At 38.9% G+C, this 25,716-nt stretch overlaps 1 protein-coding gene across 1 annotated transcript in view; it reads left to right on the top strand.

Moving 5' to 3' along the window:
- Window positions 1-9,610, top strand: part of MRPL13 (mitochondrial ribosomal protein L13) — a 49,868-nt gene extending 40,258 nt beyond the window's left edge. The window contains exon 7 of the mRNA XM_031013747.3: window positions 9,329-9,610. Coding sequence (XP_030869607.1) covers window positions 9,329-9,350 — 22 coding nt within the window. The 3' untranslated portion in view covers window positions 9,351-9,610. The remainder of the gene's footprint in view (window positions 1-9,328) is intronic.
- Window positions 9,611-25,716: the final 16,106 nt, after the last annotated feature.

Raw genomic sequence — 25,716 nt, 5'->3', positions numbered from 1 at the left:
TGCATCAAGTGGGAACTTGTTAGGATTGCCAAACCGTGAGCCCCTCCACAGAATAAGTGAAATCAGGAGCTGCATTCTCATAAGAATCCAAGCAATTTGTATGCCTGCTGAAGTTTGAGAAACACAGACATAAATAGCCCTCTCCTCCCCTTTCTTATATTACCTTGAATTTCTTTGTTTTAGTGGAAAGGAATAAGCAATACAGAAAAGTTGTGTGTATGCTTGTTTTCATTTCTGTTTGAGACAGAAGTAAAACCATATTTAGTGTAAAAACCTCTCTTTTCCCCACAGGGGAACTTCCTGAAAAATGTGTATCATTAATTGCCTCCAGTATGAGTTGATGTTTCCAGCTGTGCCACTATCTTAACTATCTAGTCTTTGGCCATGATACTGCTTTTCCCCCTTTGGAAGCAAATTAACCATCTGCAAAATATCCCGATTATTTAAAGATGAATTTGCACATGAAATGGCATTTTCAAGGGGGTCACTGTACTCTGTACTGTGCTCAGATATACTAGGCATCCACTGTGTATCAGGCATTGCCGTGGCTGCTGGGAGTATAAGATAATCATATCAGGGCCCTGCCTTCAAAAAGACTGGCAGCCTAAGAGGCATCCTATAGAATAAAATGGTGCTTGCAAGCACCGGAGTCAAATTGTTTACACTCAGATCCCTGCCATCTACCTCCTAGCTGTGTATCCTTAGCCAAGTTACTGAGCTACTCTGAGCCTAAGTTTTGTCACTGTAGAATGAAATTAATAACAGTGTCTTTGTTACAAAGTAGTTGTGAGGATAAAATAATTCATGTGAAGTCTTTATTATACTTTGTGGCATCTAATGAGCACTCAGCATGTGTTATTTACAAGGAAGAGCCAGTATGATTAGAGAAACATTGTAGTAGAAGCATGCATTAAGCTTTCTGGCAATCCTAGAGAAAGGAGCCCAGTCTGTGTTAGAAAGGAATTGTTGTGAAGAGCTTGACAGAAAATGTAACGTTTGAGGTGGATTTTGAAAGATTAGTCATGGTTGCCAGGCAGAGAAAAGAGAAAGAGGAAATTTGCTTTGAGGTCAATGTCCACATTCCTTTATGTGGTGGATTATACCATTCAATTTTACTTCTAAATTCCACTGAAAGGTGGTATTGTCATTTCATTTCAATTAAATAAATTAACCTTTTGTGTGGAAACAACTGGTGACTGTGACTAAACACATTTAATTCTATTGAGTGGAGTTGCAGACTTCTTGTGGGACATTAACTTAGATTTCTTTCCAATTGCATTACCACCACCTCTTTTGTAATTATATGAACCAGCTGGATAGGATAATAAATTGTTTCTTAAAATGTACTGGTGTCTCTTTACTAAGAACTGCTTTGCGTATATTGAGTCACATACCAAAGGAGAAAAGGGTATATTCTGGAGCCGCGTGTAGCTGTCATCAGATTATTATTTCCCAGACTTTGGATGCAGTTTTTATGTTTGGATAGAGATTTCACAAACAAAGTGACAAAATTCTGCAGTTTATCTTCTTATTGTTATAGATGGCTGATATGGCAAAGCATACGTGGCTAGTTTCCCAGGTCAGTGCCTTTGTTGCTCAGAGTTTAATAATAATTTAAAATTCTAGTAGAGTTATTTTACTCAGCTGGTCGACTGTCAGTCTTCTTAGGTAGGCTATGCGGTATCCTGTGAGTATTCAGTTTCAGAAAACATTTATAAATTTATAAATATAGAAAAGGACTAGTAGATTAAGTTGTTTTTGGGCAAACAAAGTCATCTACTTTTTAAAGGAACTCAAACTATTACATATTTTTACAGGTGTTTTCAAAATATTTATTTTCTTCGACATTTATTTTAAGTTCCAGGGTACACGTGCAGGTTGTACAGGTTTGTTACACAGGTAAACATGTGCCATGGTAGTTTGCTGCACAGATCAACCCATCTCCAGCATCCATTCACTATTCTTCCTGATGCTCTCCCTCCCCCAACCCCTCCTAACAGGCTGCATTGTGCGTTGTTCCCCCCAACCCCATGTGTCCATGTATTCTCATCTTTCAGCTCCCATACGTGAGAACATGTGGTGTTTGGGTTTCCGTTCCTACATTAATTTGCTGAGGATAATGGCTTCCAGCTCCATCCATGTTCCTGCAAAGGACATGATCTCATTTCTTTTTATGGCTGCATAGTATTCCATGGTGTATATATACCACATTTTCTTTATCCAGTCTGGGAATTTGGGTTGATTCCATGTCTTTGCTATTGTGAATAGTGCTGCAATGAACATACATATGTGTTTGTCTTTATAATAGAATGATTTATATTCCTTTGGGTATATACCCAGAAATGGAATTGCTGGGTCAAATGGTATTTCTACCTCTAGATCTTTGAGGAATTTCCACACTGTCTTCCACAATGGCTGAACTAATTTACCCTCCCACCAACAGTGTAAAAGTGTTCTTTTTCTCCACAACTTTGCCAGCATCTGTTGTTTCTGGACTTTTTAATAATTTCCATTCTGACTGGCATGAGATGGTATCTCAGTTGTGGTTTTGATTTGCATTTCTCTAATGATCAGTGATGTTGAGCTTTTTTTCATATGTTTGTTGGCCACATGAATGTCTTATTTTAAGAAGTGTCTGTTCATGTCTTTTGCCTGCCTGCTTTTTAATGGGGTTATTTTTTCTTCTAAATTTGCCTAAGTTCATTGTAGATGCTGGATATTAGACCTTTGTCAGATGGATAGATTACAAACATTTTCTCCCATTCTGTGAGTTGCCTGTTGACACTGATGCTAGTTTATTTTGCTGTACAGATGCTCTTTAGTTTAATTAGATCCCATTTGTCAATTTATGCTTTTGTTGTAATTGCTTTTGAAATTTTTGTCATGAAATCTGCCCATGCCTATGTCCTGAATGGTATTGCCCAGATTTTCTTCTAGGGTTTTATAGTTTGTGGTTTTACATTTAAGTCTTTAATTCATCTTGAGTTAAATTTTGTATTAGGTGTAAGGAAGGGGTCCAGTTTCAGTTTTCCACATATGGCTAGCCAGTTTTCCCAGCACCATTTATTGAGTAGAAAATCCTTTCCCCATTGCTTGTTTTTGTCAGGTCTGTCGAAGATCAGATAGTTGTAGGCATGTGGTCTTATTTCTGAGTTCTCAATTCTGTTCCATTGGTCTATGTGTCTGTTCTTGTACCAGTACCACGCGATTTTGGTTACTGTAGCTTTGTAGTATAGTTTGAAGTTGGGTAGCGAAGTGCCTTCAGCTTTGTTCTTTTTGTTTAGGGTTGTCTTGGCTATTTGGGCTCTTTATTGGTTCCATATGAATTTTAAAATAGTTTATTCTAATTCTGTGAAGAATGTCAATGGTAGCTTAATGGGAATAGCATTGAATCTATAAATTACTTTGGGCAGTATGGACATTTTCACAATACTGATTCTTCCTATCCATGAGCATGGAATGTTTTTCCCATTTGTTTGTGTCCTCTCTGATTTCCTTGAGCAGTGGTTTGTAGTTCTTGAAGAGGTCCTTCATTTCCCTTGTTAGCTGTATTCCTAGGTATTTTATTCTTTTGTAGCAATTGTGAATGGGAGTTGATTTATGATTTGGCTCTCTGCTTGCATGTTGTTGTATAGGAATACTAGCAATTTTTGCACATTGATTTTGTATCCTGAGACTTTGCTGAAGTTGCTTATCATCTTAAGAAGCTTTTGGGATGAAACGATGGGATTTTCTAGATATAGGGTCATGTCATCTGCACAGAGGTGATTTGACTTCTCTCCCTATTTGAATACCTTTTATTTATTTCTTTTGCCTGATTGCCCTGGCCAGAGCTTCCAGTACTGTGTTGAACAGGGGTGGTGAAAAAGGGCATCCTTGTCATTTGCTGGTTTTCAAAGGTAATGCTTCCAGCTTTTCGCCATTCAGTATGATATTGGCTGTAGGTTTGTCACATATGGCCCTTACTATTTTGAGGCATGTTCCTTCAATACCTAGTTTATTGAGAGTTTTTAACATGAAAGGATGTTGAATTTTATCAAAGGCTTTTTCTGTGTCTATTGAGCTGATCATATGGTTATGTCTTTAGTTCTTTTTATGTTGATGAATTACATTTATTGATCTGCATATGTTGAACCAACCTTGCATCCTGGGGATGAAGCTGACTTGATTGTGGTGGATAAGCTTTTTGATGTGCTGCTGGATTCAGTTTGCCAGTGTTTTACTGAGGATTTTTGCATCGATGTTCATCAGGCATATTGGCCTGAAGTTTTCTTTATGTTGTTGTACCTCTGCTAGATTTTGGTGTTAGGATGATGCTGGCCTCATAAAATAAGTTAGGGAGGAGTCCCTTCTTTTGAATTTTTTAGAATAGTTTCAGTAGCCATGGTACCAGCTCTTCTTTATACCTCTGGTAAAATTCAGCTCTAAATCTGTCTGGTTGTGGGTTTTTTTTTTTGGTTGGTGAGCTATTCATTACTGATTCGATTTCAGAATTATGGGTCTATTCAGGGATTTAATTTCTTCTTGGGTCAGTCTTTGGAGGGTTTAGGTATCTAGGAATTTATCCATTTCTTCCAGATTTTCTACTTTATGTGTATAGTGCTGTTTATGGTATCCTTGCATGGTGGTTTGTATTTGTGTGGGATCAGTAGTGATACCCCCTTATCATTTCTGATTGTGTCTGATTCTCCTCTCTCTTCTCCTTTATTAGTCTAACTAGCAGTCTATCTATTTTATTTATTTATTTATTTATTTATTTATTTATTTATTTATTTTCCAAAAACCAGCTCCTGGATTCATTGATTTTTTTTGAAGGATTTTTCTTGTCTGTGTCTCCTTCAGTTCTACTCTGATCTTGGTTATTTCTTGTCTTCTGCTAGCTGTGTTTGCTCTTGTTACTCTAGTTCTTTTTGTTGCAATATCAGGTTGTTAATTTGAGATCTAAGTAGCTTTTTGTTGTGGGCATTTAGTGCTACAAATTTCCCTCTTAACATTGCTGTAGCTGCATCTCAGAGATTCTGATATGTTGTCTCTTCATTCTCATTAGTTTCAAAGAACTCCTTGATTTCTGCCTTAATTTCATTATTGACCCAGGAGTCATTCAGGAGCAGATTGTTCAGTTTCCATATAGTTGTGTGGTTTTGAGTGAATTTCTTAGCCTTGAGTTCTAATTTGATTGCACTGTGATCTGAGAGACTGTTATGATTTCAGTTCTTTGCATTTGCTGAGAAGTGTTTTACCTTACTGTGATCAGTTTTAGAGTAAATGCCATGTGGCAACGAGAAGAATGTATGTTCTGTTGTTTTGGGGTGCAGAGTTCTGTAGATATCTATCAGTTCTGTTTGATCCAGAGCTGAGTTCAGGTCCTGAATATCTTTGTTAATTTTCTGTCCCAATGATCTGTCAAATATTGTCAGTGGGGCATTAAAGTCTCCCACAATTATCATGTGGGAGTCTAAGTCTCTTTATAGGTCTCCAAGAACTTGCTTTATGAATCTGCGTACTCCTGTATTAGGTGCATATATATTTAGGATAGTTAACTCTTGAATTGAACCCTTTACCATTATGTAATGCCCTTCTGTCTTTTTTAATTTTGGTTGGTTTAAAGTCTGTTTTGTAAGAAATTAGGATTGTAGCCCCTGCTTTTTTCTGTTTTCCATTTGCTTGGTAAATTTTCCTCCATCCCTTTATTTCGAGCCTATGTGTGTCTTTGTTCGTGAGATGGGTCCCTTGAAGACAGCATACTGATGGGTCTCAACTCTTTATCCGGTTTGCCATTCTGTGTCTTTTAATTGGGGCATTTAGTCTATTTACATTTAAGGTTAATATTGTTATGTATGAATTTGATCCTGTCATGATGCTAGCTGGTTATTTTGCAGACTTGTTTATGTGGATGCTTCATAGCATCACTGGTCTGTGTACTTTAGTGTGTTTTTGTAGTGGCTGGTAATGGTTGTTCCTTTCCATATTTAATGCTTTCTTCAGGAGCTCTTGCAAGGCAGGCCTGGTGGTGACGAATTCCCTCAGTATTCGTTTGTCTGAAAAAGATCTTATTTCTTCTTCACTTATGAAGCTTGGTTTGGCCAGACATGAAATTCTGGGTTGGAATTTCTTTTCTTTAAGAATGTTGAAAATTGGCCCCCAATCTCTTCTGGCTGGTAGGGTTTCTACTGAGAGGTCCACTGTTAGTCTGACTGGTTTCTCTTCATAGGTGACCTGGCCTTTCTCTCTGGCTGTCCTTAACATTTTTTCTTTTATTTTGACCTTGGAGAATCTGAAGATTATGTGTCTTGAAGTTGCTTTTCTCATGGAATACCTTGCTGGGGTTCTCTGGATTTCCTGAATTTGAGTTTTGGCCTGTCTTGCTAGGTTGGGGAAGTTCTCCTGGATGATAATCTTGAAGTATGTTTTCCAACTTGGTTCTGTTTTCCTTGTCTTTTTCAGGTACCCCAATTAGTCATAGGTTTTTACATAGTCTCATATTTCTTGGAGGTTTTGTTCATTCCTTTTCATTCTGTGTGTGTGTGTGTGTGTGTGTGTGTATTATTGTCTGCCTGTCTTATTTCAGAAAGATACTTGGTCTATTCTGCTATTAATACTTGTGATTGCATTATGTATTTCTCATGTTGTATTTTTCGGCTCCATCAGGTCAGTAATGCTCCTCTCTAAACTGGCTATTCTGGCTGTTGGCTCCTGTATTGTTTTATCATGATTCTTAACTTATTTGCATTGGGTTACAGCATGCTCCTTTAGCTCAGTGAAGTTCATTATTACTCACCTTCTGAAGCCTACTTCTGTCAGTTCAGCCATCTCAACTTCAGCCCAGTTCTGTGCCCTTGCTGGAGAGGTGTTGCAGTCATTTGGAGGAGAAGCAGTACTCTGGCTTTTAGAGTTTTCCGGGTTTTTGCATTGATTCTTTCTCATCTTTGTGGGCTTATCTGTCTTAGATTTTTGAGGTGGCTTACCTTTCAGTGGGGTTTTGTGGGGTCTTTTTTGTTGATGTTGTTGTTGTTACTTTGTTTGTTTGTTGTTTTTCTTTTAACAGTCAGACCACTTTTCCGTAGGACTGTTGCAGTTTGCTGGGGGATTGCTCCAGACCCTAGTTGTTTCAGTTTTTACCTTACCTGGAGGTATCACCACTTAAGGCTGCAAAACAGCAATGATGGTAGCCTGTTCCTTCCTTTGGGAGCTCTGTCCTAGAGGGGTACTGACCTGTTGCCAGCCCAGACACTCCTGTAGGAGGTGTCTGGAGACCCCTGTTAGGAGGTCTCACCCAGTCGAGAGAGACAGGATCAGGGACCTGCTTAAAGCAGTCTGGCTACTTTTTGGTAGAGTAGGTGTGCTGCATTGTGGGGAGCCCATCCCCATCCGGACTGCTTGAACTGTCCAGAGCCAACAGTCTGGAAAGGCTGTGTCGACTGAACTGCTTAGATGTTGGCCACCCCTCCCGCCAGGGGCTCCATCCCAGGGAGGGATCAGAGATCTGTCTGTATAACCCTGGCTGGAGTTGCTGAAATTCCTGGAGTTGCTGGTGCTCACTGGCACCAACTGGTGAGGAGAGATGGATCGGGGTCCCACTTAAAGAAAAAGTCTGGCCACAGTCTGGCACAGCAGCTATGCTGCATTATGGTAGACTCCTCCTTGTCTAGACTGCCTGGACTCCCTGGAGCTGGCAGGCTGGAATGGCTGTGTCAAATGAACTGCAGAAACAGGGACCATCTCTCCCCAGGGCTCCATCCCAGGGAGAGATCAGAGTCCTGTTCATATAACCCTGGCTAGAGTTGTTGAAATTCCTGCAGGGAGGCCCCACCCAGTGAGGAGGGATGGATTAGGGTCCCACTTAAAGAAGCAGTGTGGCCGTGATCTGGCACAGCAGCTGTGTTGCATTGTGGGCGACTCCTCCTCATCCAGTGGACTCCTTGGAGCTGGCAGACTAGAATGGCTGAGTCGACCTAACCACAGAAATGGCAGCTGCCCCTCCCCCCAGGAACTTGTCCATCTCAGGCAGTCTCCAGCCTGTTGCACTGGTTGGCTGGATTTCCAATCCAGTGAGGCTTAACTTGTGAGATGCCATGGAAGTGGGGCCCACAGAACAACACCGCTTGGCTCCCTGGATTCAGCCCCCTTCCTTGGAGAATTTATGGATGGATCTCCTGCCTTACCGGGATTCCTGGGGCTAGAGTCAAACTCCTGGGTCTCTGTGTGAGCCTGAGCAACTGCTCCGCCAAGACTCTGCACAGCTCTGTGTATTGGACCCAAGGCCCTGGTGGTGTGGGCTCACGAGGGTATCTCCTGATCCACAGGCTGCAAAGATCCGTGAGAGAAACGTGGTTTCCCAGGTGGGAAATCACTCACTGCTTCCCATGGCTGGGAGTGGGAGTTTCTTTGGCTCCATGCCACTCCCAGGTGGGGCAGTCACTCCATCCTGATTTCCTTAGTTCTTTCTCCATGGGTCGAGTTGTCCGCCTAGTCAGTCCCAATGTGAAAACCTGGATATTTCAGTTGAAGGTGCTGAATTCACTTGCCATTTTCATTCCTCTGGGAGAGCTGCAGACCACAGCTGCTTCTAATCAGCCATCTTTTCCAAAATATCTGTTTAGTTTGTTACCAACTTCCTTCAGAAAATTCCATATGGAAACCCAACACCTACAAATACACTTTTGAAAAGATAACAGGACAAATTGTTTGCATTTTATAATTTCCTATGTTTAATTTTGTCTATTGTTATAATTTAATACTTCTGAAAATTTTTTTTAATTGACTAATGAAAGCAGCTCTCAGGTGTGGTTAATCTTATAATTGCATAAATAAGGAAAACCAGTTATGTTTGTAAATAAATATTAAAGGACTGATGTTTATACACTTATTTTGTATATGGATCATAATGAAAATTAAATTTAGCATATGATAATATAAATAGGAAAAATCACTTACTCAAAATTTGCATTTGTACTATAAATCCATGTCTTTGTATGATTTTTAAACTCTTAAAGATTATAGTAATCTTTTCAATAAGGACTTTATAAAAGTGTTTAAAAATGAAACAGAGAAATTGAATTCAAATTATTAAGTTACTAAATACATTCTTATATAGGCACAAGGTGGCTTATATTTATACTTTCAAAAAGACTTTGGAGTTGTCACTTAACTGTTCTACTTTATAAAGATTTGATGTTAATGTTTTTTTTCACCAAAAATTTAGATGTAGTGTTTGTAGCTATTTCTTGGTGAACAGTTATTTTTATTTTAAATTGGAAAAATAATCTTCATCAGTCAGGAGAAAACAAAATAATGATTCATGAAGAAATATGTTGATTTTTTCTTTCAGACCTGAAGATTATCGGCTATAAGAGAATAAGAATTGCAGAAAATAACAGTGAAGTGATTGAAACTTTCTTCTGATGAGTTTCTCTAACCTACAGGATGGAGTAAAACAACTGCTACAGTTCAGCACCTGTTTTATGTGCCGAATCACTGTGGGGAAAGGTCAGGAAGGTATAGTCCTTCAATAGGAAATTGTAATTAAAATATAATTTTATAGAACCGTTTTTATGTAATCTGATTTGAATGTTATAGTTGATAATAATAAAATCACTTACTTGGTTGACTATTTAGTGTTGCATTTAATGATAAAAAACAGACCCTGTGTATAGAATTGCAGTTACACATTCCAAAAATGCCTCTCCATGCAGATTTTCTCAAGTTTGCAGGTCACTATTCTTGTCCCTTGTAAACAAGCTCTACCTTCACTTTTCATTTCAGTGGCTTTTTTTATCTAACTTGTCATCCATCTAAATTCATATTTGCAGCTTAGTAGGGTAAAGTTTGCCCTGAAATATTTATAAACTGCTATCTTTTTCTGTGTCTCATATAGCCTCTTGGCCCCACAATGACACCAGAATACATAACGCCTGTCTGCTCATTAGAAATCCCTCTTCCCTGCCAGTGATTCTTTTTGTAGACTCTCCACACTGTTTTCCCATATCTGTCCTGTTGGCTTCCATTCATCTCTGTACTGGCACTTAGATTGGGGTGCTAGGATGACTATTGCTTGTAAAATATGCTCTCTAGAAATTAAGATACTGAGCCACTGCATTTGAGCATTTTTATGGTGGTATTTTTTCATCTCTTGCCATAGCCAATCAAGGAATGAATTTCAGACCAACTTTCCCATTCATTCAGCAAACATATATTCAGTACTGCTATATACCAGGCACAGTGCTAGGTCCTGGGAAAACAGAAATCATACAAGTTGCCCCCAACACTTCCGTGCCCCATCAGAGTCTATTGTAGGATGGGAAGGAAGTATAGATAGATCTGTAAACAAGTAAAACTGGTTGTCAAATGTGCTAATACAACTGTGTGAATTATGATGTAAACATGTTTAATAACTGCATTAAATATGACATAAGCACCTACTATGTGCCAGGCACAACCACTTTATATGAATTATTTAATTAATACATACTGTAATGGAGGTACTGTTATCCTCCCCATTTAAAGGGGACACAGTGAAGCAGCAATAAATTAAGTAATTTGGCTAAGGTAAAATCAGGATTTGCATCCAGGCAGTGGGGCTTGAAAGCCCATGGACTTACCCACTGCTAGATGAGAAAAGGTGAATATGTTTCTGTATTACAAATTCTTTAACAAAGCACGTATAACCCGGCACAGGTTAACAACTACCATTCAAAAGGAAGTCTCAGTTGCATTTTAAGGTGTTGGACCAAAAAGAACCTGCCCGTCTTACTTTTGATGGAGTAATTTTAGGGAGTGAGCCAATATGAAATAAGTCTCCAGTTCCTGATACATCAGCTTTAATAGGAATTTTTGCCCAGTGTATACCAAGCACCTAGAACAGTGCTGGCACATGTTTGTTGGATGGCGGAAGGACCACTGAAGAAAGGTCCTTATTTTTAACAAAACTTGAGTGTTTGAGCAAGTAAGATCATAGAGACATGGTCTATAAGAATATTGAGCCAAATCATTATAATATGAAGTATTCAATAAGAATATTGAGAATAATCACCATAAACCTCACTGTCACTTGCTGTGCATGAGAGGAAGAGTTGCCTGATTCTGCTGATGCATGTAGACCTAAACAGAGGCTATATTGGTGGACTGAATTGCTCCTACCGCTTGCTGTTAGGAGACAACGCCATTTTGCATTCAGAGAAAACTGAAGCAGAAAAGTTTATTTTAAAACTTATTTTTTTTTCAGAGAGGCTTTGAGCCAAGATAGTGCAACAGTTTAGAAGCAGAAACTATTACACCTCCCACTGCCTAACAATTTGCCATTGTCTGAGAGTTTAACTGCCTGATCTGTACATACCCTGAGAGAATACAACCTCAAGTAGCCAAATAAAAATCACAATTCACTGTATGGGACTCAGTAGTCCAAGGGAGGAAGATAAGCTGGACCCTAGAATAGCAGCTCCTATCAAAGTAAAATGAATAGAAGAAACAGAAGAGGACTTTTTAAAAATAATACAAATTCTTATAGAAAAAGAAGGAAACTCAAATTATTCCAAACATTGGAAAGAACAAGAACGCTATGTTTTCTGTTACCATATGTATCCTCAATGTGCAAATTAGTGCAGATAAGGAATCCCCAAAACCAAAATCATATTTGTTCATAAGCCATTCTTCACCAGGTGACTATGCATTGCACTATTGGATAATATCAGTAAATGTGAAAGACACCATCCAACTAAGCATAATGACCTGGGAAGAATATACAATATACCTTATCTCTCTTACCCCATTTTACTCAAGTCCATTGCCCTATGGGAAATATCCTGCTGTGTTTATGTACTTTCTCAGTAAAACATGAGTAAGTGTCCTATTATAAGTGATAGGAAAGGAAAAGACTTACATATTGCAGTTTTACAATAAGAGAATGTGATACTGCAACAGCCACTGGGCCTAAAGTAATCACATTGATGAACATAGCAGATAACACTGAAGACAAACAAAAGCTTAATATTAACATCCCAATAATCATCTGCTTTCCAGAGAACTAAAAACTGACAAGCACTTGCAGTGAGTTGAAGATAACTTACAAACCTGATGCAGCATGAGCACACTTTGTGTCATCCAATTTCAGCTGGGGCCACACAACTTCAGTATAAGAGGGGATAATTAACAAAACCAAAAAGGTATTTCTGCTTAAAGGCAGTTAGAAGACATGAAAAACAAGATAATAGGCCACAGCCATCTTTCTTTAACCCATTTCATTAAAAAAACTATGATTTATATGTCTTCTTTTGAGAAACAACTATTCAGGTCTTTTGCCCATTTTTTAATAGAGTTATTTGTTTTCTTGTTTCTTCGTTGCTTATATATTTTGGATCTTATCCCCTTGTACAGTGTATGGTTTACAAATATTTTCTCCCAATCTGTGGGTTGCCTTTTTGCTCTGTCAACTATTTCCTTTGCTGTGCATAAGCTTTTTAGTTTAATGCAATCTCATTTGTCTATTTTTGCTTTCATTGCCTGTGCTTTGGGGAACAATCCAAGAAATCACTACCCAGACCAATGTCCTGGAGGTTTCTCCCTATGTTTTCGCCTATTAGTTTTATAGCTTTAGGTCTTAACATTTACATCTTTATTCTGAGTTGATTCTTGTATAAGGGGTGAAGATAAGCGTTTATTTTTATTTTCTTGCATGAAGATAGGCATTTTTTCCAACACAGCTTATTGAAGAGACTGCCCTTTTCCCCATTGTCTGTACCTGGCACCCTTTTTGAAAATCAATTGACCATAGGTGTGTGGGTTTATTTCTGAGCTCTCTATTCTATTCATTGGTCAATGTGTCTATTTTTATGCCAGTGTCATGCTGTTTTGATTACTATAGCTTTGTAGTATATTTTTAAATCCAGCTGTGTGATGCCTCCAGCTTTGTTCTTTTTGGTCAATGCTGTCTTGGCTATTTGGATCTTGTGGCCCTATTCAAATTTTAAGATTGTGTTTTCCGTTTCTGTGAAGAATGACATTGGAATTTTGATAGGGATTGCACTGAATCTGTAGATCACTTTGTGTAGTATGGATATTTAATGATATTCTGGGTTTTTTTCCCAAGATGGCAGATTGGAGGCATCATTAGCATGCCTCTCCTGCTTGAAAAGACAAAACAGCATGTAGATACTCACACTGTGAACTTTTTTTTCAAAAAGCAGTGCAGGAACTTAACAGGAAAACTGAAATCCACAGTTTCTTTTAAAGATGTGGCAGGATGCACCCTACACCATAAGCCAGAAGAAAACTTTGTCCCTAGAGTGTGAGAAGGAGAAAGGCTGCCTCCAGGATATACACCCCCACCGGGAAATCTAGAAATCCAGGCCACGGGGGAAGGCCTTAACCCTACACCGTGCTAGAACTGATTTAGGGAGCGGGGAGGAATATAAAAGTAGGAACAGCAGCAGGAAGAACCTTGCATGCATTCCCAGTCTCCACTGCAAACCAAGGGAAGCCATTCTTTATTCTGCCTCACAGGGGACCTCATGGAGGTCTGCCTACTCAGGCAGTGGTCACAGATGGAAAGAAGCTCGCAAGTGAATTTTGTGATACAACTTCTAGTGAGGGGGAACACCCTTAGCCAGAAGCAGTTGGGGCAGGGGGATGGGGGCTGGGAAGCGAATGAGAAGTTTGATGCAGCCATAAATGTAGGAGCTGTGTGGGTGGACTGGGGGGGGGGGGGGGGGTATGGCCCAAAAGCCACGGTTGCTATTTCTGCAGTGAAGGCTTATGGCCTGGGGCAGTTTTTAGTTCTGAGTGTAGACAGCCTGGAACTTAGCTCACTGCTGCTAGCAGAAAACTGCAGGTGTGAGATCTGCCTTGCCAAGTGCATGGAAGCTGGGTGCTTCTTACTCCTTGCACAAACTTCTGTGCAACAGAGGCAGCTATGCTCCTCTTTGAAACCTTACCCCAGTGGCCAGAAAACTAACCCATAACTTCCACAGGGGCTGCTGCTTGCCTGTCATGCAGAGTCAGAGCATAGACCTCCCTAACTCAGCCCCCACCTGGCTTTGTCCCTCCACCCTCCCTGGTAGCTTTACACAAAGGACAGAAATTTTTGGAAGCTTAATGGCCTTGCCCATTACCTGAGAAACCAGAGTACCTTCCCTGGGTAACATGAGGCAAGCACAAATCCCATCATTACCACTGCAGCTGGTATTCTTTTGCAAGTGTCACCTCCTGGCTGGAAGCCAACTGACACAGTTCTTTATAGCATCTCCAGGTGGAACAACACAGTACCCAGAAAGGAGAAAAATTGTGCGTGACCTCAGCTATCACCATTGCCTGCACCACCCTGGTTAACCACGGGGTCTTGAGTCTGTCCATGTGACCAGTTCATTACTGCTACAACCAGCATTTGAGAACACCAATACATGGAGGCTACCTGTAACCAAGGAATCTAAGAGTTTGCATCACTCCCCTGCCACCCCCGTCAGAACTGGTGGTGGTACCCACTGCTGGGAGACTTGAGGACAGATCACATCTCTGGATCCCTTGCAAACATTCTCCAGCACCATCCTGGAGTGTGGAAGACCCAGAGGAGCAATAGCATTCACGCTAGTCTCTGGCTCTCAGGGATTCCTACTCCTAGAGGAAGAGGAAGTACAACACATCAAGGGAAAACCCTGTGGGACAAAAAAACCCAGACGGCAGGCCTTGAGTCCCAGATCTTTCCACTAGTGGGAAGTTTCTTTCAGCAGAGGCACAGTTGCAGTACTGAGCTCAGCAGGGAAAGTGTGTAGCTCCACCCCAATGATTAGGCAGCTCTGGTGCTTGTGAAGGGTCTTGGAGATTTATTTTCCCCCTCATCCACCATTGCTGACACAGCTGGGGCTTTTCCCATGGAACCTCGTCAGGGATGCACCTATAGACAGCCTTGCATCCCACAGGAGGAGCGCCCTCCAGGTGTAGGCTTGCAAGAGAGGTAGAGTCAAAATTTCTCTCTACTTGGAACATCAGTATTCCTGCAGATGAAAAAAGGTGCCTGTCTGATCTGAATATCCAGAACACTGAGTCAGAAGTTAGTCTGAGAGGAGGATAGCTTTCCTGCTGGCCTGGCAGGGGGAGCTGAGGTGGCTCTTGTCCTTCCCTCTGATAAGACCTCAGTGTGTCTTCCTGAGAGTTCACCCAGCCACCTCTATTGAGGCTAGGACACCATTAGGTATTACATTTACCCACCTGCTACAGCCAAAGCCAGTTTTTACCCATGGACACCTCCCCTATTGGCCTGAAGCCTATTCAACTATTGAACTATTCAACCCAGTAAATAAAATACTGGGTAATAAATAAATAGTGCTCACCATGAGGGAATGAGATAAGTTTCAAGAGACCTCTGCCGTTCCAACCCTATAGGATACCGTGAACTTGGTGACACAGCAAGCACATTGCTACTGCAACCAGCATCTGAGAAAGCCATCATACAAAGACTCTGTAACTGAGGGACTTATACAGAATCTTCACCTGTGAAAGCACCAAGAACAAGAACTGAATTAGGCTGCAATAAACTACAAACATTAAAGGCACATCCTTGAGGGGGAAAAAAGAAATTAACAAAAAACATAGTCAAATCAAACACAAATTCAGGAATAATGAGAAGAAATCATCTACCCAAATGAGGAAGAATGAGACAAGTAATTCTGGTAATACGACAAAACAGGGTTCTATAACACCCCCAAAATATCACACTAGCCCTCCAGGAATGAATCTAAACAAAGATGAAACCATTGAAATACCAGATAAAGAATTCAAATTGGTTATTAAGCTATTCAAGGAGATATAAGAGAAAGGTGAAAAATAACAGAAAGAAAATTTCAAAACAATTGAGGATGTGAGCAAAAAATTTTCTAAAGAGATAGATATCCTAAAGAAAAGCCAATCAATTTCTGGAAATGAAAGACACACTTAGGGAATTATATAATAAAATGCAGTGGAGCGTTTCAACCAGGGAGGCGGAAGTTGCAGTGAGCCAAAGTCGCACCATTGCACTCTAGCCTGGGTGACGAGAGAAACCCCATCTCAAAAAAAAAAAAAAAAAAAGACTTAACTACACTCTAGAACAAAAGGACCTAACATATATTTACAGAACATCAGAACATTCTACCCAAGAACTGCAGAATATACATTCTTCTCATCATCACTTGGAGCATTCTCCAAGAGAGACCATATGATAGCCCACAAAACAAGTCTCAATAAATTTTTAGAAAACAGAATCACATTAAGTATCTTCTGAGACCACAGTGGAATAAAACTAGAAATCAGCTTCAAAAGAAAACCCCAAAACTACAAATACATGGAAATTAAACAATGTGCTCCTGAATGATTTTTGGGTTAACAATAAAATTGACAGCATAAAACTCACAGGGTCTATAAAACAATAACACAATATAAAAAGTAGGTAACAATGAATAAAATGAATGGAACAGTACCTCATATCTCTATATTAACATTGAATGTAAATGCCCTAATTGCTGCACTTAAAGATACAAATTGGCAGAGTAGATACAAAATCACAAACCAAATATCTGCTGTATTCAAGAGACTCACCTAACATGTAAGGATTCATCTAAACTCAAGGTAAAGGGGTGGAAAAAGATATTCCATGCAAATAGAAACAAAAGCAAGCAGGAATAGCTATTCTTATATCAGATAAAACAGACTTCAAAGCAACAACAGTAAAAAAAAAAAAAAAAAGACAAGGTCATTTTACAATGACAGAAGGATCAATCCAATAAGAAGATACTATAATCCTAAATTTATATGCACCTTACACTGGAACTCCCAGATTCACAAAACAATTAGTACTAGATGTGAGAAGTAAGACAGACAGCAACACAATAATAGTGGGAAACTTCAGTGCTCACTGACAGCACTAGACAGATCAAGACACGAAGTCAACAAAGCAAAAATAAATGGCCATGCACAGTGGCTCATGCCTGTAATCCCAGCACTTTGGGAGGCCGAGGTGGGCGGATCACCTGAAGTCAGGAGTTCAAGACCAGCCTGGCCAACATGGTGAAACTCCATCTCTGCTAAAAATACAAAAATGAGCTGGGCAAGGTGGCGGATGCCTGTAATCCCAGCTACTCAGGAGGCTGAGGCAGGAGAATCACATGAACCCAGGAGGCAGAAGTTGCAGTGAGCCAAGATCACACCATTGCACAATAGCCTGGGTGACAAGAGAGAAACTCCATCTCAAAAAAAAAAGAAGGACTTAACTACACTCTAGAACAAATGGACCTAACATGTATTTACAGAACATTCTACATTCTACATTACAGAACATTCTACCCAAGAACTGCAGAATATACATTCTTCTCATCATCACATGGAGCATTCTCCAAGAGAGACCATTTGATAGGCCACAAAACAAGTCTCGATAAATTTTTAAAAATCAGAATCACATTAAGTATCTTCTGAGATTACAGTGGAATAAAACTAGAAATCAGCTTTAAAATAAAACCCCAAAACAACAAATAACGTGGAATTTAAACAGTCTGCTCCTGAATGATTTTTGGGTTAACAATAAAATTGAGATGGAAATTTAAAAATGCTTTGAAGTAAATGATAGTAGTGACACAACTTATCAAAACCTCTGGGATACAGCAAAAGCAGTGCTAAGCGGAAAATTTATATTGCTAAATGCATACAGCAGATTTTTCTGAAAAATCACAAACTGACAGCCCAATGACACATCTCAAGTAACTAGAGAAACAAGAAGAAACCAAACTCAAAGCTGGCAGAAGAAAAGAAATAATGAAGATCAGAACAGAACTAAATGAAACTGAAACAAAAAATACAAAAGATTAATGAAAGAAAAACTTGATCCTTTGAAAAGATAAAATTGATAGACCATTAGCTAGATTAACCAAGAAAAGAAGAGAGAAGGTTCCAATGAGCTCAATTAGAAATGAACCTGGAGAGTTTCATTTTGAGACTATTGTGAACACTTCTATGCACATAAACTAGATAACCTAGAGGAAATGGATAAATTCCTGGAAACATACAAGCCTCCTAGATTAAGCAGGAAGAAATAGAAACCCCTAACAGCCCAATAACAAGCAGAGAGATTGAATCAGCAATAATAATAAGAAGAAGAAAAAGCTAGCAGAAAAAAAGCCCAGGGCCAGAAGGATTCACAGATGAATTCTATCAGACATTCAAAGAAGAGTTGGTACCAACCCTACTGAAACTATTTCAAAAGATCGAGAAAGAGGGAATCATTCCTAAATTATTCTATGAAGATAGTAACCAATACCAAAACTGGGAAAGGACATAACAATAACAACAACAATGAAAACTACAGACCAATATGCCTGATGAACATAGATGCAAAAATCTTCAACAAAATACTAGCTAACCAAATCCAACAGCACATCAGAAAGATAACACACCACTATCAAGTGGGTTTCACTCAGGGATGCAGGTCAATAAATGTGATACATCACATAAAGAGAATCAGTAACAAAAACCATGTGACCATGTCAGTAGATGCAGAAAGAGGCATTTGATAAAATCCAGCATCTTTTTATGATAAAAAAAAAAACGCTCAACTAGGCATAGAAGGGACTTACTCAAATTAATAAAAGCCATATACAAGAAACCCACAGCCAGCATCATACGGAATGGAGAAAAGTTGAAAGCATTCCTCCTGAGAACTGGAACAAAACAAGAATGCCCATTTTACATCTGTTCAACATAGTACAGGAAGTCCTAGCCAGAGCAATCAGGCAAGAGAAAGAAATAAAGGGCATCTAAATTGGAAAAGAGGAAGTCAAACTATTGCCGTTCGTTGATGATATGATCGTATATTTAGAAAACCCTAAAGAGTCCTCAAAAAAACTCCTAGATTTAATAAAAGAATTCAATCCAGGCGTGGTGGCTCACATCTTTAATCTGAGCACTTTAGGAGGCTGAAGCAGGTGGATTGCCTGAGTTCAAGAGTTTGTGACCAGCTTGGGCAACATGACAAGACCCCATCTCTACAAAAAATACAAAAATTATCCAGGTGTGGTGGCGCCTGCCTGTAGTCCTAACTAGTTGGAAGGCTGAGGTGGGAGAATTGCTTGAGCCCAGGAAGGTCAAGGCTGCAGTGAGCCATGTTTGTGCCACTGTACTCCAGCCTGGGTGACAGAGTGAGACCCTGCTGCAAAATAAATAAATAAATAAATAAATAAATAAATAAATAAATAAATAAAAGAATTCAATAAAGTCTCAGGTTACAAAATCAATGTACACAAATCAGTAGAACTGCTATACACAAACAACAGCCAAGCTGCAAACTCAATCCCTTTTACAATACTGCAAAAATATTAAAATACCTAGGAATGTACTTAACCAAGGAGATGAAAGACCTCTTCAAGGAAAACTACAAAACACTGCTGAGAGATAACAGAGATGACAGAAACGAATGGAAACACATCCCATGCTCATGGATTGGAAAAATCTATATCATGAAAATAACCATACTTCCCAAAGCAATCTACAGATTCAATGCAATTCCTATCAAAATACCAACAACACTTTTCACAGAATTAGAAAAAACAATGCTGAAATTCAAAAGAAACTGAAATAGAGCCCAAATAGCCAAAGCAGTCCTAAACCGAAAGAACAAATCTGGAGACATCACATTATCTGACTTCAAGTTATACTATAGGGCTATAGTTACCAAAACAGCATGGTACTGGTATAAAAGTAGGCACATGAACCAATGATACAGAATAGAGAACCCAGAAGTAAAACCAAATATTTATATCCAGCTGACTTTCAACAAAACATACAAAAGCATAAGCCAGGGAAAGGACACCTTATTTAATAAATGGTGCTGGGAAAACTGGATAGCCACATGTAAAGGAATGAAACTAGATCCCTCTTTCTCATCTTATACAAAAATTAACTCATGATGGATTAAAACCTTAAATCTAAGACCTGAAACCATAAAAACATTTCTCCGAGGTTATCTCCTGGATAACCTCGGAAAACCTCTTTGGGATATTGGCCTCGGTAAAGAATTCATGACTAAAACCCCAAAAGCAAATGCAACAAAATCAAAAATAAATAAATGGGACCTGATTAAACTAAAAATATTCTACACAGCAAAATAAATAATCATCAGAGTAAACAGACAACCCACAGAATGAGAAAAAATATTTGCAAACTATGCATCTGACAAAGGACTAGTATCTGGAATCTACAAGGAACCAAACGAATCAGCAAGAAAACAACAATCCCATCTAAAAGTGGACAAATGACATGAGCAGACATTTCTCAAAAGAAGATATACAAATGGCCAACAAACATATGAAAAAATGTTCAACATCACTAATCATCAGGGAAATACAAATTAAAACCACAGTGAGACACCACCTTACCCCTGCACGAATGGCCATTATTAAAAAGTGAAAAAACAATAGATGTTGGTGTGGATGTGGTAAAAAGGGAATGCTTATACACTGCTAGTGAGAATGTAAATTAGAACAATATCTATGGAAAACTATATCGAGATTCCTTAAAGAACTAAAAGTGGGGCTACCATTTGATCCAGCAGTCCCGTATACACACACACACACACACACGCACATATATATACACACACACAACTACATTTTATATAATGGAATACTACTTAGCCATAAAAAGGAACAAAATAATGTCTTTTGCAGCACCTTGGATGGAACTGGAGGCCATTATTCTAAGTGAAGTAACTCAGGAATGGAAAACCAAATACCATATGTTCTCACTTATAGTTGGGAGCTAAGCTATGAGTATGCAAAAGCATACAGGGTGGATAATAGACTTTGGCAACTCAGAAGGGTGAAGGTGGGAGGGGAGTGAGGGATTTAAAAAAACTGTATATTATGGACAGCGTACACTACTCGGGTGGCAGGTGCACTAAAGTCTCAGAATTCACCACTATGTAATTCATCCATGTAACCAAAAACCACTTATACCCCAAAAGCTATTGAAATAAAAGAAATATTTAAAAACAAAAAAACAAACTAAAAAATAAAATTAAAATATTAAAATTCTTCCAATTCATGAACACAGGGTATCTTTTCATTTATTTGTGTCATCTTTCACTTCCTGAGTTAAATTCACACTATTTTTTACACTATTGTAAATTAATTGGTTTTTTAAATTTTCTTTTTCAGGTAGGGCATCGTTAGTTTATAGAAACACTAGTGATTTTTATATGTTGATTTTGTATCCTGCAACTTTACTGAATTCATTTGTCAGTTCTTACAGTGTTTTGATGAAGTCTTTAGGAATTTCTATACATAAGATTATGAAATACATGATGAAAAAGAGTTTCACTTCTTTCATTTCTATTTGGATGCCTTTTCTCTTTCTTGCTTAATTGCTCTGGCTAGGAAATACAGTACTGTGTTGAACAGAAGTGATAAAAATGGGCATCATTGCCTTGTTCATGATCTTAGAGGAAAAGCCTTCTGACATGGGCCTGGAAGACATTATTCTAAGTGAAATAAGCCAGGCGCAGAAAGTTGAATACTGTGTGACCTCACTTATATATAGAAGTTTAAAAAGTCAAACTCATAGAAGTAGACAATAAAGTAGTGGTTACTAGAGGCTGGTCCGGAGGCAAGAGTGTATAGGGAAAGAGAGATGTTGGTTAAAATGTACAGAGTTTCAATTAGATAGAATAAGTTCTCATGGTCTATTGCACAGCATGATGACTATAGTTAATGTATACTTCAAAACAGCTAACAGAGGATTTTGAATGTTCTCACCAGAAAGAAATGATAAATATTTGAAATGATGGATATGCAAATTCGCCCCATTTGATCATTCCACAAAGTATACATTTATTGAAACACCACACTGTACCCCATAAATATATATAATTATTATTTGCCAGTTAAAAATAAAGTAAAAACTATGATCTTTCTTCCACAAAGGTAGAAATTTCCCATAGCTCACGAGGCTACTCCTTATAGTTCAAAGCCACAATCCTTCACTATAAATACCTGCACCAAGCAAATTTCATATCCTGTCAAAATTGTGTCATATTTACTGTAGTATTCCTTTATTTATTAGGAATTTGCGATGTTTAGAATTGTGGTAGCTTTATAAGACTACAAGTTTTGATGTTTGTGCCCCAATTCCATCTTTTCCCGTAAGCCCTGTTATTTTTGGAACTCAAAATTCCATTACACAGGCATTATTTTTAGAAATGCATATATCACATTACAGGACAAACAACTGTACTCACTGTAATTATTGGTTCAGCACATCCTTCTGCCGGTCTGACTCCTCTCCAGAGTCCTAACGGGTCACATTTCCCCAACCCCAGCAACAGAGCCACATGGGAGATACTATACTAATCAGTCTGGTGCAATCCCTTTGTCATGCCTGGATTGGAGTAGGGAGCACCTCACTGTAATGCCTCTTGAGTGGGCATAGTGACACTACTGGCAGATTCTGTTCTTATCTCCAGGCATAGAATATCTCAGGGGTTCCATTAGGACCTAGCAGGTGGGCCAAGATAAAGCTGGGTTTTAAACTAGGTCTCTACAATCATCCTTTGCCCAGGTTTCCATCATTTCCTGATCCTAATCCTTACTCTTAATTAGCAAGATAACCACCAAGAACTATAACAGGTGAGATTTATAAAAGCCTCTTGATTTAGGCAAACTGGGCCATGTGCCAGCAGTAATGAACTAATGCTGCCGTCTTTAAAACTGATTGAAGAGCAAAGCTTCCGTTTATTTGTAAGGTTTAATGTGGATAAAGGAAGCTTTAAAAACATTCATGTAAATTGTAGTTTTTACCAGATTTCTACTATAGTTCCTCTCCTTTATCGCTAATTCCCTCCAAGCACGATCTAGACTCTGTCACTATGCATATGGCTCATCTTTTTTCTGTGCTGCCATTGACTGATTTGTTTTCCTACCTTCTCTTGGAAAAGAGGGTCAGTACCACATTCAGCCAAGAAAAACATTAAATGTCCAGGCCTCTTCTGGCTAAAAATTTCTCCGTGGAACAGGTAGCAAGGTTTGAGTGTACAAAGCCTAGAAGCCCCAGGAGAGATTGTACTGCCAATCTCTACAATGTGGAGTTTGAATTGGACAGAACTCTATTTAAGAAAGTCTGATCTTTCCAAGACAGATATTAAGGCTCCATTTCAACTTAAATACAAGGTCTTGCAGAGAAATGGTATTTCTCCCACTCTGTCCAAAATTCTAAAGTAAGAGTTGAGTAGTTTTGCAGCATCACTACTGCTCAGGTCTTCACCTTGGAAGAATGTGAATCTGAGATTGGCTACCAATATAACAGACAGTCAACTCCACCTGAAAGCCAACTTTTACTAGACTAGCTGCCTGGGAGGGTAGGATATATTTTCCACATGAAGATGGCATCAACAGGACCTCTGAAAGACACACACATTTCTATTAGTGCCATTTGGTTCATGAGAAACTCCTTGATTTCAAACAAATCTTGACCTCAAAACTAAACTCCGCATTCACTTTTCAATTCCAAAGTTAATACCTATTAAAATCTTGCAAAAGCTGGCTACTAGAAGACCATTCCGTTTGTGGTTGGACACCTGTGCTTTATAGATGCTCTAGCTCATCAACGAAAATTATTTAGAATCAATACTTTGAAATTACGATGTCATTTGGTGTCTTCTTTGGCAATCACAAAATTAAAAAGACTGGTTATTTGGAGGAAATTCTGAATGTGAAGCATCTTTTACTTTTTGGCAAATTCACATTGTCCAAAGAAAATATTTGTATGACTTGTGAGAAGAGTACTACCAGTTATTTTACTACTAGTGCACTGTTAGCAGCATGATGTATACGCAGAGCCAGTAAACCATGGGGAAATATGAATATGTGTAGTCTTCAGAAAATTTGATCCAGAAGTCTAAACCTTGGGAGCAGTGATTAAACAGCCAACTCTTCAGTCTATATTAACAAGGGATCAGCTGCTATTATGTATTTCATTCATTTAGCTAATAGTTATGTCCCAGAAACTATTCTAGATGCTTGATATATATATATATATATAATATATATATGAATAAAACAAATTTTTCTGCTGTCATGGAGGTACATTCTAGTGAAGGGAGGTGGATAACAAACATAACCTGTAAGTTATATTAAATATAAGTTATATATAAGTTATATTAGTAAATGTTAAGTGTGAGATTTCTCAGCTATTATTACCACAGTAATTCTCCATAACACCACCCCAAAATTATATATATATATATATATATATATATATATATATATATATATATATATATATATTTTGCTTGTGTGTGACAGATGGCTAAAAATCAGTTGATTTCCATAGCTGGCCTCAACTGGGCTTGCCTCCAAACTGGAGGTTGGGTCCAGGTCTAGTCCACATGTCCCTGGCTATCCTTGGGCCATTGGCTACCTGAGGCATGTTCTCAGGGTGAAAGGCAAAAACACAAGAAAGTAAGCCTAACTGTGCAAGCATATTGTAGCCCTCTGCTTGTGTTGTGTACATTAACATTCTATAGGCCAAGGTAAGTCAAAGTCAAGAGCTTGGGAGGCATTTATGTAGCATGGAAGAGGCTGCCAGTATTTATACAATGGCCTACAGTTCAATATATTACCTGGATCCCAGTACCTCTCTAATTCCATCTCCTACAATTCTCCGTCTGCCCCTTCTTTGCCATACTAATCTTTGCTGTTTCTGGAACAGCCTGGGTATCCTCCCATCATGGGGGCCATGCTCTTCCGTTTTCCTCTGCCTAGAATGTTCTTCTTTGATATATGGTCATGTGCCACATGATGACATATTGGTCAAAGACAGACCCCCTGTAAGATGGTGGTCCTATAATATTATAATACCCCATCTTTATGGTACCTTTTCTACATTTAGACATGTTTAGATGCCATTGTGTTACAATTGCCTGCGGTATTCAATACAGTAACAGGTTTGTAGCCTAGGACCAATAGGCTATACCATAGCCTAGATATGTAGTAGGCTGGACCTCCTAGGTTTGTTTAAGTACACTGTATGTTTATGCAGGACAAAATTGCCTAACAAAGCATATCTCAGAATGTATCCCCATCATGAAGTGATGCATGACTGTATAGACTCATGGCTTACTTCCTCATCTCCTTCAAGTCTTTGCTTGAATCCTACCCTGACCACCTCATTTAAAACTAGAGCCCTCGCCTTCTCACCCTCAACTCTCCCAATCCTCTTACCTTTATTTTTCCATAACACCTACATCTTTCCTACACGGTATACCATTTACTTACTTATTGGGTTTATTGTTTATTTTCTGTCATTCCCACTAGAGTACAAGCTCAAGCTTGTGTTTCAAGATCCCAAAGCATTCCAGGAATATATAGCTACTGCTCCATAAATACATTCCCATAGTTCAAATGTACATGATAAATTGGGCAATTGTAATAAGCTCCTAGTCAGTCTCTTGAACTTTAATTTCTACTCTGTTGTTACAGATCCCTTCTGCTTACTATGACATTACCCAGAGCCATGGCGGACAGTGGTGAGAGTGCAGCAGACTCACTGGCACTGGCAGGTCCTCATGTCTCATGCATATGCAAGGAGCTTCTGTGTTCTGTCTCAGGGTACTCATGCCACAACAGCCCCTGAGATTGAAAGTTAACACCCTGAGAAACAAGGCTCAACCACAAGGATTCAGGAATCAGTGAAGGAAAGCTTCAACCTCCCATT

The sequence above is a fragment of the Gorilla gorilla genome, chromosome 7 (assembly GCF_029281585.2).
Source record: "Gorilla gorilla gorilla isolate KB3781 chromosome 7, NHGRI_mGorGor1-v2.1_pri, whole genome shotgun sequence".
NCBI lineage: Eukaryota > Metazoa > Chordata > Mammalia > Primates > Hominidae > Gorilla > Gorilla gorilla.
The sequence above is the reverse complement of the archived record's forward strand: the minus strand, read 5'-3'. Positions and strand labels throughout refer to the sequence as shown.